At 42.6% G+C, this 18,875-nt stretch overlaps 1 protein-coding gene across 1 annotated transcript in view; it reads right to left on the reverse strand.

The window, feature by feature from the left end:
• Positions 1–4,867: 4,867 nt before the first annotated feature.
• Positions 4,868–18,875, reverse strand: part of LOC129858232 (BTB/POZ domain-containing protein KCTD8-like) — a 33,952-nt gene continuing 19,944 nt past the window's right edge. The window contains exon 2 of the mRNA XM_055927285.1: positions 4,868–6,364. Coding sequence (XP_055783260.1) covers positions 5,865–6,364 — 500 coding nt within the window. The 3' untranslated portion in view covers positions 4,868–5,864. The remainder of the gene's footprint in view (positions 6,365–18,875) is intronic.

The following is an 18,875-nucleotide window of genomic DNA, read 5'->3' on the forward strand; positions in this document are numbered from 1 at the left end:
TTTGTTATTTTGTTTGTTTGTTTGTAGTGTTCACTTGTTATTATATTAAACATGTTGAGCACTGGCTACGCTGCATTTTGGTCCTCTCTTTCACCCCAGGAAGAAAGCCGTTACAAATACATTATTGTTCACTAGGCGTTTATAACAAAAACATGTGTCATGTTTATTGCCATCTGATTGAAATAAGATGGTGCATTGCCATACAGGCACATGGGACGTTGACATTAGGCCAACGTCCCAACAGGTCAAATAGTTTAGAGCAGGGTTTCCCAAACTCTGCCCTGAGGCCCCCCTTGCTGCACTTCTTTTCTTCTCCTAACATTACACAGCTGATTCAAATAATAAACATCATCAAGCTTTGATTATTTGAATCAGCTGTGTAGTGCTAGGAGAAAAAAACTCTACGTACACCCAGGGAGGCCCCAGGACTGAGTTTGGGAAACCTCGGTTTAGAGGGCCTCTCAGTCTCGTCTAATAGGCAATCCTCCATTGACAGATTCCGAAAGTATATGCCCTGTGACCACTAGATTTGCAAAAAGCAGATAATGGTTCCTATCACAGGCGCTGTGATGAATAATACATTTCACTAGAACTTGCTCATGCTTTGTCAGTCACAATGATAGATGGATTCAAGAGAGACTCATAATCACTGCTGTGGTTCAATGTCTTCCTGTGGTTCAATAATAACTATTGTGTCAGTTTACATGGACTTCTGAATGTAAGATAACTTACTTGCCTATGCATGCATCACACGCCTCTATCTACCCGAGTGGCTGTCATTGTGTTTGGAGGACCCATCCACTTTCAGCATTACCATGGCAACAATACTAACACTGGAAACAGATTTTTTTTATCCCAAGGGATGGACCATGGCTGTTTTGGAGGAAGTCCTCCAACATTGCCCATATTGGTTTCTGATAAATACAGCATATCAGACCGTTTCAGATTCAGTTTCTCTTCAACCATCAGTGAAATAATCAATTATCTAAAAACATTGTGCACATTTACATTTTCAGATGTTTGGTCCCTGGCAGAAGACGGGATAACATCACTTCTTCAATCCTGTTGTGATACACCTGCAATCTGTAACGGTCCTGACCTGTTTTATGTTGTTTTTTGTATATTGTTTAGGTCAGGGCATGTGTTTTGGGTGGGCAGTCTATGTTATCTGTTTCTATGTTGGTTTTGGTTGCCTGGTATGGCTCTTAATTAGAGGCAGGTGTTTTGCGTTCTCTAATTAAGAGTCATATTTAGGTAGGGTGTTCTCACTGTTTGTTTGTGGGTGATTGTCTCCTGTGTCTGTGTCGATGTTACACCATACGGGATTGTTTCGGTTTGTTCGTGCGTTTTTGTAGTAAGTACTTGTTCGTTCGTTCTGCGTGTGTTATATCAGTTCGTCGTACTAAAGTCTGTCTATTTTCGTTTTGTTATTTTGTTAGTTTATTCAAGTATAGTTTGTTTCGTTTTGTCTTATAAATAAAATTCATCATGTATTCACAACCCGCTGCGCCTTGGCTCGATCACTACTCCTCCTCTTCTTATGAAGAGAGAGAGGAACGCCGTTACAGAATCACCCACCACGCTAGAGCCAAGCAGCGGAGTAAATGGAGTAAGGGACAGGAAAAGAAGGAGCAATGGACATGGGACGATATATTGGACGGAAAGGGTTGCTACACATGGGAGGAGATCCTGGCTGGTAGGGATCGCCTCCCATGGGAACAGCTGGAGGCACTGAGGAGAGCAGAGGCTACCGGAGAGAGGAACCGGAGCTATGAGGGAACGCGTCTGGCACGGAAGCCCAAAAAGCCCGTAAGTAACACCCAAAAATTTCTTGGGGGGGGGATAAGAGGTAGTGGGCCAAGAGGTAGTGGGCCATGGGCAGGTAGGAGACCTGCGCCCACTTCCCAGGCTTACCGTGGAGAGCGGGAGTACGGGCAGGCGCCGTGTTACGCAGTAGAGCGCACGGTGTCTCCTGTACGAGTGCATAGCCCAGTGCGGGTTATTCCACCTCCCCGCACTGGTAGGGCTAGATTGGGTATTGAGCCAGGTGTCATGAGGCCGGCTCAACGCGTCTGGTCTCCAGTGCGTCTCCTCGGGCGGCATACATGGCACCGGCCTTACGCATGGTTTCCCCGGTTCGCCTACATAGGCCGGTGCGGGTTATTCCACCTCCCCGCACTGGTCGGGCGACCTGGAGCATTCAACCAGGTAAGGTTGGGCAGGCTCAATGCTCAAGAGTGCCAGTACGCCTCCACGGTCCGGTATTTCCGGCGCCACCTCCCCGCCCCAGCCTAGTACCTACAGTGCCTACACTATGCACTAGGCTACCAGTGCGTCTCCTGAGCCCAGTTCCTCCTCCACGCACTCTCTCTGTAGTGTGTGTATCCAGTTCGGTGCCTCCAGTTCCGGCACCACGCACAAAGCCTCCTGTGCGTCTCCAGAGCCCTGAACACACTGTATCTTCTCCCCCTACTAATCCTGATGTGCTTGTCCTCAGCCCGGTGTCACCAGTGCCGGTACCTCGCATCAGGTATAGAGTGGGCTTTGAGAATACAGTGTGCCCTGTCCCTGCTCCCCGCACTAGTAGGAAGGTGCTTATCCTTAGCCCGGTGCCTCCAGTTCCGGCACCACGCACCAGGTCTACAGTGCGCCGTATCCGGCCAGAGCCATCCGTCTCCCCAGCGCCATCTGAGCCATCCGTCTCCCCAGCGCCATCTGAGCCATCCGTCTCCCCAGCGCCGTCTGAGCCATCCGTCTCCCCAGCGCCGTCTGAGCCATCCGTCTCCCCAGCGCCGTCTGAGCCATCCGTCTCCCCAGCGCCGTCTGAGCCATCCGTCTGCCATGAGCCTGTAAAGCCGCCCGTCTGCCATGAGCCTGCAAAGCCGCCCGTCTGCCATGAGCCTACAGAGCCGTCCGCCAGACAGGAGCCGCTAGAGCCGCCCGCCAGACAGGATCTGCCAGAGCCGCCAACCAGACAGGATCTGCCAGAGCCGCCAACCAGACAGGATCTGCCAGAGCCGCCAACCAGACAGGATCTGCCAGAGCCGCCAACCAGACAGGATCTGCCAGAGCCGCCAACCAGACAGGATCTGCCAGAGCCGCCAGCGAGCCATGAGCAGCCAGAGCCGTCAGAGAGCCATGAGCAGCCAGAGCCGTCAGTCCGCCATGAGCGTCGAGAGCCGTCAGCCCGCCATGAGCGTCGAGAGCCGTCAGCCCGCCATGAGCGTCGAGAGCCGTCAGCCCGCCATGAGCGTCGAGAGCCGTCAGCCCGCCATGAGCGTCGAGAGCCGTCAGCCCGCCATGAGCGTCGAGAGCCGTCAGCCCGCCATGAGCGTCGAGAGCCGTCAGCCCGCCATGAGCGTCGAGAGCCGTCAGCCCGCCATGAGCGTCGAGAGCCGTCAGCCCGCCATGAGCGTCGAGAGCCGTCAGCCTGCATAGACCTGCCAGAGTCCCTCAGCCAGGATCTGCCAGAGTATATCAGCCGGGACCTGCCCCTTGTCCCGGTATTGCCCCTTGTCCCGGTGCTGCCCCTTGTCCCGGTATTGCCCCTTGTCCCGGTGCTGCCCCTTGTCCCGGTGCTGCCCCTTGTCCCGGTGCTGCCCCTTGTCCCGGTGCTGCCCCTTGTCCCGGTGCTGCCCCTTATCCCGGTGCTGCCCCTTGTCCCGGTGCTGCCCCTTGTCCCGGTGCTGCCCCTTGTCCCGGTGCTGCCCCTTGTCCCGGTGCTGCCCCTTGTCCCGGTGCTGCCCCTTGTCCCGGTGCTGCCCCTTGTCCCGGTGCTGCCCCTTGTCCCGGTGCTGCCCCTTCTCCTGGTGCTGGCCGTTTATTTAGGGGATGTGAGTTTTAGGGTGGTCATTGGGAGGGGAAGACAGAAACGGGGAGTGACTATGGTGGTGTGGGGACAGCGTCCAGAGCCGGAGCCACCACCGTGGTCAACTGCCCACCCAGACCCTCCCCTGGACTTTGTGCTGGTGCGCCCGGCGTTCGCACCTTGAGGGGGGGGTTCTGTAACGGTCCTGACCTGTTTTATGTTGTTTTTTGTATATTGTTTAGGTCAGGGCATGTGTTTTGGGTGGGCAGTCTATGTTATCTGTTTCTATGTTGGTTTTGGTTGCCTGGTATGGCTCTTAATTAGAGGCAGGTGTTTTGCGTTCTCTAATTAAGAGTCATATTTAGGTAGGGTGTTCTCACTGTTTGTTTGTGGGTGATTGTCTCCTGTGTCTGTGTCGATGTTACACCATACGGGATTGTTTCGGTTTGTTCATGCGTTTTTGTAGTAAGTACTTGTTCGTTCGTTCGTTCTGCGTGTGTTATATCAGTTCGTCGTACTAAAGTCTGTCTATTTTCGTTTTGTTATTTTGTTAGTTTATTCAAGTATAGTTTGTTTCGTTTTGTCTTATAAATAAAATTCATCATGTATTCACAACCCGCTGCGCCTTGGCTCGATCACTACTCCTCCTCTTCTTATGAAGAGAGAGAGGAACGCCGTTACACAATCTCAATTGAGACTAAGCGATGATCATTTCAGCACCTTGGATAGGGACAACTCAGACTATTGGGGTTAAACTCAATGGAGCATGTTCAGTTTTTGAAGCTCATTATCTTCTCATTCAAATAGCAAATGTAAAACAGTCAAAGTGTTTATGTAATCGCCATCATATTTCAATCTGTCAAAGCAATTTGTTGAGTAAAGTGTTTTCTTAAATTCACTAAGCATGGATTTGTTTTAGATTTTTGCCTTGTGGTGTAATTCGTTGAGTTCATAACATATCATTTTATTGAATGTCTTTAAAACAAAAGGTCTCACCTTGACAATATGCGGTACACTGACAAAATAACTGGTGTATAAAAAGCCAGCAGCTTTTTCATCTTTACTCAACACTTTTATTCGATAAATCATTTTCAACAAAGAGGGACTGACAAAAACAGACTGTTCTTCCTTTGCTCAGTAATCAGCTTTTTTTTGTCAATTCCATAAGTTATTGGGTGAGCAAGAGAAAGCGGCTTGGAGTTAACACTGTATAAAAAGGCTTGGCCGTCAGCACACAATATTATCTATCTAGAGTGATTGTAAGAAATCATCTTCACCGTTCTTAGCCCAGCACTGAAGGATTTTTACATAATGAGATGGTTTCCTTGACACTGATTAAGCCTGGTCCTGGACTGAAAAGTGTCATAACATGATATTATATTTTATTGTAGAATTATTCAAAAGAAGTAGCAATAAACCTTGTTACTCACACATTGACCATGGACAACAACAGTAAACACACCAAAGGACATCCATGGTAGATACTGAATGAACATATTCCACTCTTTCCACTATCTGGAAATACAAAACTTCTTAAACAATTCACATGTTGAACACATATAATTGTCTCTCTGTAGATAATTTTAATAATTGTAATTAAGTCTTTAGTGGTATAGAGTATATCTATTTCTTCTTATTCGTTAAAAACAGTCATCTACATTCACAACTATTTCAATCCATTCCAAAGGGAGGGGAGTGAGAATGTCACTGAAGGAGTCAAAGAAAGAAATTAGCCAAAATACTTTTCACATAGTCACACACTTTTTACTTTTGACGCTTGTATGAGAAATCTCCATTGCAATCTAGAATTTAAGAGACAACATACCAGAAAAGGGGATTTCCGCTGTGCTTCTTTAACATGTGCCCCTGAAATGCATGTGCTTACCAACCTGGCCTCCCTTCACAAAAACAAAATTTGGTTGATGATCCTTTTAACTTAATTTGTACTGTCAGACATTTTAGAGGAATCATAGCACTTAAAACCTGCCAAAATGAAGGGAATCCAAATAAAGATGGCTACCACATGTGGAATGGGGATGGGAATAGAAAGTGGCCCCTATAGACCGTACTTTTGGAGTAGTTCGGACTGCCACTGCCTCTTGCGCTCAGGGAAAGCCTGCGGGATTTTGATGTTGTTAAAGTCCTGGATGCACTGCTTCATCTCTTCCTCTGCACTGGGTCTTTCCGGGTTCTTCTTCCTACTTAGGCCGCCCTCACGCCCCATCAGCGACTGGAAGAGCTCGCTGTTGCGTCGCTTATCCGGCAACTGCATCCACTGCACTGACGAGCCCTTCTTGGAGGGTCGCCCCAGAGTGAGGGTGCTGGGCTGCCGGGAGACGGACTGGAGGGCTCCGCAGGGGGCCACGGATCCCCCGCCGCCTCCCCCACCCAGGTTGGGACCATCCTGGGGTGAGGTGGCCTCGGAGTAGGTCTCGGAGCTGGAAGTGGAGAGCTCGTTGAGGGACGTGCCACTCTCGCTGCCCTTGTCGGTACCCAGTTTGTCCTGCTTGCGCTCCTCACAGTCTTGCTTGGGGGAGACGGTCTTCAATGCCGGCCCTGCCAAACAAACAGCAGAGAAACAAGGTCAGTCACATGTTGAGACAACCGAGTGGGAGCACATGTGTCTGACATGCTGCTGTTTTGCCCTAATTTCTCCATGAGTGCCCACAGCTTTTCCACTTATTTGAACTATTACAATACAGTACAATACAAAACATGCACACCTGATTCATTTTGTTAATTTGTTGACCAGTTGAATCAGGTGTGCTACAGTATTACTGGAATAGATCAAATAAGTGGAACAGCTGGGGCTAAACCATGATAGGTTAAGGAAACACTGTCAGAAATGCAGCTATTCAAGGACTTGACTATTTGGCATACATTCTATCTATGCACAATCTTTCATATTTTCCATAAACTACTTAAATCAATGTATGCAAATACATTTCAGAAAAAAAGATCTGACTGAGAGACAAAAATAGTGAGACACAGACATGACTGTACGATGTAGCTAAAAGTATCCCCCAAAATACCTCCTCTGCTATCTGAGAAACAGTCATGATTGTATGATGTAGTTGCAAAGTGTCCACCATAATACATCCTCTGCTATCTGAGAAACAGTCATGATTGTACGATGTAGCTGCAAAGTGTCCACCATAATACATCTTCTGCTATCTGACAAACAGTCATGATTGTACGATGTAGCTGCAAAGTGTCCCATGGGGAAAAACAAAACAAACAAAAACATCCTCAATAGATTTCTCCACACAGTAGTAATCATTATGGGGGACACTTTTCACAACTTAAGTGGGCTTTTGTGTTGGCTATCTTAAATCTTCCAGTCTTGCATTGTAAGAACATGAGAGAACATGTGCCCATTCTTCCACTAATATTCTCATGTTACATAATTCACCCCCAAGGTAGCACAGTCAGAGTTGGAAACACGACCCCAACAGTTAGTCAGGCAACAAGCTAATGTAATGAGAAATGCTCTTAGCTGAGCCAATCTCTCTCTCTCGCTCTGTCTCTCGGCACGCTGCAGACCCAAGGCATTAACAAGAACAGTTACAGTAAGAAGGCTAACGGCTCTCAGCACCCAGCATGAAATCCCTGTCAGTGGAGCACTATAAAGTGCACCCAAGTGTTAAGTCAGTATGTTAAACTAAAAGGAGTTCAGCTGAGTTGCAGGCAGTGAGAGCAGTTGGCCTTTGCTCCCTGGCTGTGACAAACAGCTTACTCAGCAACTACTGCTAAAGATTGAACCAGGAACTATGTCCTCCATCATTTGCAGTTTGAAGAAGTCAACCATTGAGGAAGGACCATTGCTTTAAAACCATTGAAGCATAGTACAGTATGTTACAAAATAATTGCCTACCCATAGTACGTTGAAATGTTTTTGACCAAAACATCACAGTTGCAGAAAATAATACATAGATCATGTAACTCAACATTTTCGTTGTCACCTGATTATGCACTGTAATGCAATGGAAAAACATTGAAATACACATTTGTAGAAAATAAATAAATCCCTTAAATAACATTGTTTGTTGTTTATTTTTCCTAAATAGTATCCGAGAGCTGCCCAGTTCTCTGGTGGGCCTGTCAATAAAACACTGCCTCCGATTGGTGATAAAATTACAAGCTCCAGGTCTGAGGGTACCAGGAGTCCATTAGACCTCAGCAAGCACGCCCCTCACTGGGTTCTAAATCAGCTCAGCGTGACCTAAGATTTGCCGACTAGCTGTCTACATAAGATGATCCTGGGAGCTAGACATGAGCCACTCATTAACAGTGTTGACTATTGATTGCCATACATAACCATACGTACTTACTGCTTGTTAATGTGTTATAGGCCCCAAATGTATACATTCATAAAGCCTTTATAACAGTTTTATAAGACATACCAGCATTTGACAACAGATGTGCCTGTCATCTATAGCATACATCATAACAAGCTTCATAACATCTTTTGCCATTGTTCATAATATTAATTCCAGCAATATGACAGATAAATGTCTTATGTTGCTGCTATAAAGGCTTTATGAATGCATACATAGGGGGCCTATAAATCTCTGGTCCCACTTTGAATGACGTTCAGCTTATAAAGGCTTCATAAAGCATTCCTAAGCACTACATAAATGTGTTGCAAAGCATCTATAACCGTATGTCATGCTTTATAAAGGGTTCATAGTCACATGACACCTAATCTCGTTCCCAGACACTTCTGCCCAAATGCGCGGAAGGTCTGGTTGACCAACACATCAAACTAGGCCTTCATGAGTTAGGGTTAGGTTTAAAATAACATTTTAGGAAGATAAATTGTTGAAATGGGCAGGGTTTAGCAATAATTATGACTTTTGACTGTGTTAAGTAGTGACAATAACAAATACTTTACTCAGTAAGGTCACTCCTACAGAATTCAGTGGTCACTCTCACTAAGGTCAACTTTGAATGGTTGATATCCAAGGCTTATAGTATAAGCTGTGTGTGCAATAGCCTGGAGACGACATTACACCAAGAAACAGTTACCTTGATGAAGGCCCCTAATCTAAATAAATTGTAAGTGTCTCTCTTCTGGAACCAAGTTACATGTTCCTCAGCACACAAACACACACAAAACAAAAACGAGCCATACTGTGCGCTACTGGACCCAGTCAGGTCTTTGACAACAATATAACGAGCCCTACCATGGAGTGCTGGACCCAGTCAGATCTTTGACAACAATATAACAAGCCATACCGTGGGGTCCTGGGCCCAGACAGGTCTTTGACACATTCATCCACTCCCCCGCTGAAAGATCAGCCACAAACTGTTGGCACCATTGTTAACGGGTTGTAATCAAGCCCTGGTCTCCAGCATGGGAACAGCAGAGGAATACCTGGTGAGGTAGTCTCAGATTGGACTGTTACAAATCATCTTGGTTCTGAAACACACACACACACAAACTTTGCAGGTCCATCAACCCATCTAAATACCTCTCACACCCTACAGTAACCTGTTGATCATGAGAGAACCTTCAGAAATCAGCAGAACGTTAAAAGCCTATTCATTGACACTTTATGTGGTGTCCTGTAATACTTTGTTTGAAATGAGACACTTTCGGTCATTCATAACATATCCATAAAGACTCTCTATCAGGTGACACTGTGCTTACTATAAAGTCAGACATCTTTGGTCATTCATAACAGGATAGGATAAAGGATGTTCCTAGGATAGGATCCTAGGATAGGATAAAGCAATCCTTCTGACCTGGCTGAGCTGGCTGATAAATGGTTCTTGCTTCTCTGCCTGCTGTTGGTTCCAACCTAACAACAAAGAAAGTTGTCAGGTCTGTTAGCTAGCTAGCAATTGCTGTGAAGTCACCGAAATTATTTGATCTAACGATTGAGGTAGCTTTGTAATCTAACTCAACACATATAAATACTACAAACTAATTTAAATTACAACAAATAAAGGTTAATTTACTCGTTTGTCACTGTCCAGGGGCACCACAAGTGGGCATCTGATTTGCTAACTCATTATATGTGAGCTTACTGCGCTACCGAAACACCGCTAACCAAACAGGGCATGCACACTGAAACAAAGGCAGCTACAAGCAAAAATCGAAGTTTCTTAGACTTTTTCCAGACCTCAAAAGTGGTAATCTGATGTGATTTAAGCATTGCTGTGAACACAGAAAATCCAAGAAAATCCAAATATGTTGTTTTTCTATTAAAAAAGTGTGAAAAAACTGGGGGAAATCCGAAACCTGGAAAAACAAACACGGAATATGGGAAAAAACACAATTATGCAAATGATAAATACGGATTTTAAAGGGCCCTACCAACGTTTTTGCTGTGCATGACTACACTTCAGAGTGTGTGTCAAACTGCCGCGCAGCATTTTGTTGGAAGTTGAGGTCAAGTCCAATATTGACTACGCACCCAAGAGGGAAAGAGGTTGGGCCAACCTAGAAAGGGTTTAGAGTAATACAATTACATTTATCCAAAGCGACTTAGACACACCTGCATACATTTTTACATATGGGTGGTCCCGGGAATCTAACCCACTATCCTGGTATTGCAATGCTTTACCAAGATGCATGACAAGGTAATAAATGCTTTGTGAAGCATCAGTTTAATATGATTTATAAAGCCTTTATTAAGCAGTGGGTTATGTCACATTTGCCATTGGTGGTTATGTCATGTATTTATTCCACATTTATAAACCCTTTATAGAGCATGACCTACAGTACGGTTAAAGATGCTTTGTAACACATTCATGTAGCGCTTATGAAGGCTTTATGAAGCGTTTAAAAGCTGAACGTCATTTAAAGCTGAACCAAATCTCCTAATGGTTACCAAAGCGTCATACTGTTGCGGCAGTTAGCGACTCCCACCAATTTAACACAGTGAAAGATGATTGACAGTAAGATGTGAGAGAGATGGATGGTTATCTTGCAGCAGCTTTCATTTTATAGGATGTTGTCAATCATGACAGTCTCTGAGATTGCCTATCAGAACATAACATCAGGTGGGCAGGCCTTCTGCTGAAGCCGTTGCTATGGTCAAACTAGGAGTTTATTAGGCAAATGTCATCAGAGCTGGGCGAAAAATCAATTCCATTTTCACAGCAGGAAAATAGAAATGTTACTGAGCCTCATATTTAGCTAATTAGCTTAATTGTGATAAAGTAGAGCATGTTTATGAGGTGAAATAACTAATGCTGCCAGTGAAAGGGTGTCTTTTTGTAGCACAGGTATTTTGTGATGTCCCACAGCGCAGGTTTGTTGTAGAACGGTTGTGATTAAATACAACTCCTGGTTTTATAGCATCAGAACATGAGGCAGCAATGTCAGCAATCCAAATGATGTCTGTGTATGTCTGAAATATTAAACATACAGAGATAACGCCACTACACCCCGCTACCCACTGCACATCTAAACAAAAACAACACAACAATTATCTACATAAACAACAGCAGCGGTGGCTGTGTTCAAATGTCAGCCACCCTTGGGGTTTTGTGTGGGTCACAGCATGCCCATATTACAAAACACATGCAGGCTGCGAAACAGTGATTTACCTCAAAGGCATCGTAATGCAAAGGCTTCCAATTTGGTTTACTATCTCACTAATATGAACAGCAGCCCAGCTCCCAGGGACGCCACACATCATGGAATCCTGAGTGACTACAATTCAGAAAGACTGCCTCTGCCACAGAAACCCATGCCATAGTATTTAGATCCTAGATCACTCATCCCACAATGTAGTTTCTTTGTGTGGTGAGAGATGTTTCTACCTCAAGAAAAACTGGGAATTACAGCTCTCCTTTTCTCTGATACACACGCTAATGCAAGGGCTTTGTCCCCAAAAATTACTGTAGATTAAGTTGTACCACAAGCACATACAGGTAACTACCAAAATAAAGGGAACACCAAGATAAAGTGTCTTAATAGGGTGTTCGGCCACCACGAGATGCCAGAACAGCGTCAATGAGCCTTGGCAAAGAAGCCTTAAACCATGCCAGGAAATGGACCCCATTCCATTACATATACTTTGTATCCTAAATTGACTCAAGTCTTTCCTTTATCTTGGCAGTCACCAGTATGCCTACAGTTGGGAAGGCTGCAATTTGGGAAGTAGGCAAGCCAAATATAGAACAGCTTGCTGTGTTGTGGCTATAGAGATATAATCCATAGAAGGATTTGTAACCTATTACCCTGGCACTTTGACTGTTAAACTCATGGGTACATGAGCAATGCCAGCCAGTCTTGATTTGAATGGGAACTGCCATCTATGGATTATATTTGTATGGTTGGTTGTGGCTGCAGTTTTCATTTTGGAGATTTCTAAATACAATCGTGCAAAAAACATCATTTTAAAAGCAAATGCTGCTGAATAGAGAAGACTAATCTGTTTATCGAACCAATGGAAACAATTTTGAGTCAACAGCAGCACTGTTTTTCAAAGTAGCTTATTTTGAGTTAGGCTATTGCCATGATGAGGACATCGGTGCCTATGGCTTCATCTTCATCATTAGGTGAGTCAGTGTGCCACCGGAAAATGTACTTAGTAGCCTACTCTATATATATATGCACTACTGTTCAAAGGTTTGGGGTCACTTAGAAATGTCTTTTTTTTTAAAGAAAAGCATTTTTTTTGGTCCATTAAAATAACACAAAATTGATCAGAAATACAGTGTAGACATTGTTCGTGTTGTAAAAGACTATTGTAGCTGGAAATGGCAGATTTTTAATGGAAATCTACATAGGCGTACAGAGGCCCATTATCAGCAACCACCACTTCTGTGTTCCAATGGCACGTTGTGTTAGCTAAGTTGATCATTTTAAAAGGTCTAATTGATCAATAGAAAACCTTTTTGCAATTATGTTAGCATAGCTGAAAACTGTTCTGCTGATTAAAGAAGCAACAAAACTGGCCTTCTTTAGACTAGTTGAGTATCTGGAGCATCGGCATTTGTGGGTTTGATTACAGGCTCAAAACGGCCAGAAACAAAAACCTTTCTTCTGAAACTCATCAGTCTATTCTTGTTCTGAGAAATGAAGGCTATTCCATGCGAGAAATTGCCAAGAAACTGAAGATCTCGTACATCGCTGTGTACTACTCACTTCACAGAACTGTGTAAACTGGCTCTAACCAGAATAAAAAGAGGAATGAGAAGAGGACAAGTACATTAGAGTGTCTAGTTTGAGAAACAGATGCCTCACAAGTCCTTAACTGGCAGCTTCATTAAATAGTACCCGCAAAAAACACCAGTCTCAACATCAACAGTGAAGAGGCAACTCCGCAATGCTGGCTTTCTAGGCAGAGTTGCAAAGAAAAATCCAGAGGAACTCTGGACAGAGGATCTCTGCCTAGAAGGTCAGCATCCCGGAGTTGCCTCTTCACTGTTGAGGTTGAGTTTCAGAAGAAAGTTATTTATTTCTAGCCATTTTGAGCCTGTAATGGAATCCACAAATGCTGACGCTCCAGATACTCAACTAGTCTAAAGAAGGCCAGTTTAATTTCTTCTTTAATCAGCAGAACAGTTTTCAGCTGTGCTACCATAATTGCAAAAAGGTTTTCTATTGATCAATTAGACCTTTTAAAATGATAAACTTGGATTAGCTAACGTGCCACTGGAACACAGGAGTGATGGTTGCTGATAATGGGCCTCTGTACACCTATGTAGATATTCCATTAAATAATCAGCCGTTTCCAGTTACAATAGTCATTTACAACATTATCAATGTCTACACTGTATTTCTGACCAATTTTATGTTATTTTAATGGTCAAAAAATGTGTTTTTCCTTAAAAAAAAAGGGCATTTCTAAGTGACCCCAAACTTTTGAACGGTAGTGTGTATATATATATATATTTACTCCTAATATTGTACAATATGTGTGTCATTGGCCTGGGCTATTGTGTGAATTCAAGACCAGAATGTTTTTATTGATTTCAGTTTGTCAGTGTCAGGGTAACCATTCATTTCTGTAATTTGTGTGCTATTAAAAAATAGTCAGCTAATGTCCTCTGCCATGTAAATGACATAGAATTGCATAACATGCGTTTATAAAATACCCCCCCAAAAATCGGACCCTGTTAAAATAGGTTCCCCATATGCAGGGTTGGGGAGTAATGGATTACATGTAATCCATTACATGTAAGGGAATGCAAAAAACGGTAACTGTAATCCGTTACATGTAATCCATTACATGTAAGGGAATGCAAAAAACGGTAACTGTAATCCGTTACAGCAAAAATATTGTAATCAGATTACAGATACTTTTTAAAAACTAGATAATTACTTTGAGGATTACTTTTAAATTCAGATTTTTTTGTTGTTGACACTTCTTTGTTTTCTCAATGACATTCAAATCAGCATTCAAAAAAGGTGCAAGTTTAAGTTTGTTCCACCTGAGCGAGTCTGACCACAAGTCAGAGACCACTATGATGACACACCAAATGTGTTTGATGGATCGCAGGACAAGAGCAGGAATAGGCTTTTGTAGTCTACAGTCCAAGTTATGTCTTCCAATGGTGCGACTGCTGTCGGCATCCAAAGATTATCCAACTTGAATAAACACTTAGAGGTAAGGATAACAGCAGTGGTTTAGTCTACGGTGACACGGATATCACTTATTAATGATATCTACATAGTGCATTAATGTGACACACACTGCTGATCTCTCATTTCACTTTTTGCATCTTACAGATTGTGGTTGTAATCTAAAAGTAACGGAATGTAATCAGATTACGTTACTGAGTTTGGGTATTCCAAAAGTTACGTTACTGATTACAATTTTGGACAGGTAACTAGTAACTGTAACGGATTACGTTTATAAAATAACCTACCCAACCCTGCCCATATGTGGAAATCCTACAAACGCATCTGCTCAACTATAGCCTCTGCCACATGGTTAATCTCTCTCTCAGCAATTTTTTAAGTTGAATCGTATCGTTGCCAGATTTGGTTTTACCGTCTTTCTCTACTCTCACTGGTACCAATGGGAAAATAATACAATAGACTGCAGAGAGGGTCAGTTGATGTAGAACGTTCCCTGGGCCTTTAAAAAAGCAGAGAATGTTCTGTCCCACTGTCTCCCATCAGATTTGAAAATAGAGCATAAATAACTTCCTGTCAATGCTTAGACAACTAAAGTCAAGCTAATAGAGGGGCCAGTAGAGTTAGAGAGCCAGTACATCAGAGGAGAAAATGCAACTCTCTTTGAGTTCTTCTTCACTTCTTCCATCTTGTTCGACAAGGGCTTCGTCAGAAATGGCACCCTATTCCCTATGTGTAGCCCATAGGGTCCCTGTCAAAAGTAGTCCACTATATAGGGAATAGTAAGCCATTCTGGTGCCAGACAAAATTATCCCTTCAGAAAATGTGCCGTCCTCGCTTTTCAATAGGGACAAGTGGAGTTCAGGTGAATAGAGAAATCAAGGTTTACTACCTCACTAAGAGAAAGCCTCTATTACTGTACATCCAAGCAGTCATCAATGGGCTTTTGTGTGGGATGGTTCTTGAAGGATCTTGGCACACTCGCTGAAGCAGATGGTAGTCTATCTCGATAAGGCTTACGGATGCTGTTCAATCAAAACCGCATTACAGTATTAAATCAGGAACATAAAGTGTTAACATACCTTCATATGACTCAAATAAAATTGCAAAATGGTTTGTGGTACTGTAATTAATAGCAAGTAGACCACTCTATGGTAGATGTTTCAGTTTTCTGAATAAGAGTAGTATGTGTTAGTGGATAGCAGCTATTTTGATTAAAGTTTTTATGAAGTGATTGTTTTACCTTCTGGCTACTGTAGTTGAATGCACCTCTGGATAAGAGCATCTGCTAAATGACTGAAGTGTAAAATTAAATATAGTGCATGTAATCACAGATGCAAAGATATTTCTATAGCAGGTTTGATAAAACTCAGCCATAAGAATAATATTTTGGGTCAACTGACACGTTTTAGCTACTTCTGTAACACTTGATATGATTGCATATGGCTTTCCTAACACTGTCAATAAGGTAATACAACACCTTGCTAAAGCTTGTGTAACACATTGTGAAACCTAATAACACTACCACAACCAATGGAAACAATTATTCAACTGTTTATTTAGTCTTATGCTTCAGGACAAAGGGTTATCTTAATAGGAAATTACAGCGGTCATGTCAATCAGAACAGTGTTACAGCAATACGTACAAAACCACACCTAAAAGAAAGTGTCCGAGATTCACATCCAAGGACAAACTGGCGATCTACTATTGAACTGAGTCCAATCTCAACCCTCCCAATAAAGGGTCTTGTTCTCTATAGCTCTCCCATATAACTCCCTGCTGAGTCTTCGTGTTTCAGATCGATTCTCTGGGAGAGTCTGTGTCAGGGCTGCACGATAATCATTGAGCCCTGGGGACAGTGGGGACAGGCTAAACAGGTGGGTATCAGTCCGTATTGAAATAGGACAACTGATGCCACCGCCCTTCTCCGATGACATTGGGAAATTGAGACTGTAAAGGACCTGAAAAGAAAATGGTAGGCCAATTATTTTTGTAACTTTGAGGAACAACACTGACTCAGCTAATTATGGGCCAAAGGTAGATAAAAGGTTGGTGAAAGGTTGGTGAAAGGTTGGATAATCACATAAGTACAATAAAATACAAGTCAGTGATTCATAGTACAGATGTAGGATCTTAATTTGATCCCTTTTGTTGCTGAGAATGTTACTGCACAGCGGGAAATGCAAACTTGTAGTATATTCTAGGTTTTAAAAGTCTTCTAAAGTTTGTAATTACCACTTTAAAATGTCATTCTTGATTTGAATGTAATGCATATAATACTTGATTTGCATATAATGACAGCATGATTCCTTGGTTAAGAAGCACTTGACACTTTAAAAACCTTTCAGACCAGCTTCTACAAATGGACACCACATCCAAAAATAGCCTCGGTGACAAGTGAGATATGCGAGAAAGCACACCAACGGCTAAGCAAGACGTCTATTATCTAATCAAGTGTTGAACAAATCATTATATAAGTGCTCCCGATAACGCTTCATTGAGTGCACCGCCAAGAAATGGAGGCAAATTACAGTACTTGTAGATGTGCGCTAAGAATGAAAGGTGCAATTATGTTGAAAAGCCACTGGTGAGTCTTAATAAGAAGGTAGGAAAGCTCAGCTGAATGCTCTCAGAACAGTTGGCCATCCTGAGAGATGTAAAAAAAGAATAATAATAATCATCTCTCAAGCAAATAGTGAAGTGAAAAAGGAAAAGCACATCATTTTAATGTAATTCCCTATTCGACAGCACACACCCCTGCAGCCCACTGCTGGATTGACTCTGAAGGTAAGCAGGGTTCGATCCTGGTCGGTCATGGCCACCTAATCATCCCCAGCTTCCAATTGGCTTATTCATCTCCCCTATTCTCCCCAGTAACTATTCCCTAGGTCGTTGCCGTAAATGAGAATGGGTTCTCAGTCAACTAAGTGTAAAATATGGGTTAAAATAAATAAAAACTTTGCATTTGGGATGAAGCGAATGTTTTGAAAGAAATATGGTGGACAATATATCACAGTAATTACATTTGCGTAATGGTTGAAATAAAGAGATATGACATGAAAAAATTGTAGATAACAGACTTTCATAGCAGGAATAAAGAACACAAATATAGAGATATAATGATTTTAAAGATGGTCAGAACATTCAGTCCCCCTTACTAATTCATTGAATAGAGGTAATGTATCAGAACATTCAGTCCCCCTTACTAATTCATTGAATAGAGGTAAAGTATCAGAACATTCAGTCCCCCTTACTAAGTCATTGAATAGAGGTAAAGTATCAGAACATTCAGTCCCCCTTACTAAGTCATTGAATAGAGGTAAAGTATCAGAACATTCAGTCCCCCTTACTAAGTCATTGAATAGAGGTAATGTATCAGAACATTCAGTCCCCCTTACTAAGTCATTGAATAGAGGTAAAGTATCAGAACATTCAGTCCCCCTTACTAAGTCATTGAATAGAGGTAATGTATCAGAACATTCAGTCCCCCTTACTAAGTCATTGAATAGAGGTAAAGTATCAGAACATTCAGTCCCCCTTACTAATTCATTGAATAGAGGTAAAGTATCAGAACATTCAGTCCCCCTTACTAAGTCATTGAATAGAGGTAATGTATCAGAACATTCAGTCCCCCTTACTAAGTCATTGAATAGAGGTAAAGTATCAGAACATTCAGTCCCCCTTACTAAGTCATTGAATAGAGGTAAAGTATCAGAACATTCAGTCCCCCTTACTAAGTCATTGAATAGAGGTAAAGTATCAGAACATTCAGTCCCCCTTACTAAGTCATTGAATAGAGGTAAAGTATCAGAACATTCAGTCCCCCTTACTAAGTCATTGAATAGAGGTAAAGTATCAGAACATTCAGTCCCCCTTACTAAGTCATTGAATAGAGGTAATGTATCAGAACATTCAGTCCCCCTTACTAAGTCATTGAATAGAGGTAAAGTATCAGAACATTCAGTCCCCCTTACTAAGTCATTGAATAGAGGTAAAGTATCAGAACATTCAGTCCCCCTTACTAAGTCATTGAATAGAGGTAAAGTATCAGAACATTCAGTCCCCTTTACTAATTCATTGAATAGAGGTAAAGTATCAGAACATTCAGTCCCCCTTACTAATTCATTGAATAGAGGTAATGTATCAGAACATTCAGTCCCCCTTACTAAGTCATTGAATAGAGGTAAAGTATCAGAACATTCAGTCCCCCTTACTAAGTCATTGAATAGAGGTAAAGTATCAGAACATTCAGTCCCCCTTACTAATTCATTGAATAGAGGTAAAGTATCAGAACATTCAGTCCCCCTTACTAAGTCATTGAATAGAGGTAATGTATCAGAACATTCAGTCCCCCTTACTAAGTCATTGAATAGAGGTAAAGTATCAGAACATTCAGTCCCCCTTACTAAGTCATTGAATAGAGGTAAAGTATCAGAACATTCAGTCCCCCTTACTAAGTCATTGAATAGAGGTAATGTATCAGAACATTCAGTCCCCCTTACTAAGTCATTGAATAGAGGTAA

Source organism: Salvelinus fontinalis, chromosome 6 (genome assembly GCF_029448725.1).
Source record: "Salvelinus fontinalis isolate EN_2023a chromosome 6, ASM2944872v1, whole genome shotgun sequence".
NCBI classification, from domain to species: domain Eukaryota; kingdom Metazoa; phylum Chordata; class Actinopteri; order Salmoniformes; family Salmonidae; genus Salvelinus; species Salvelinus fontinalis.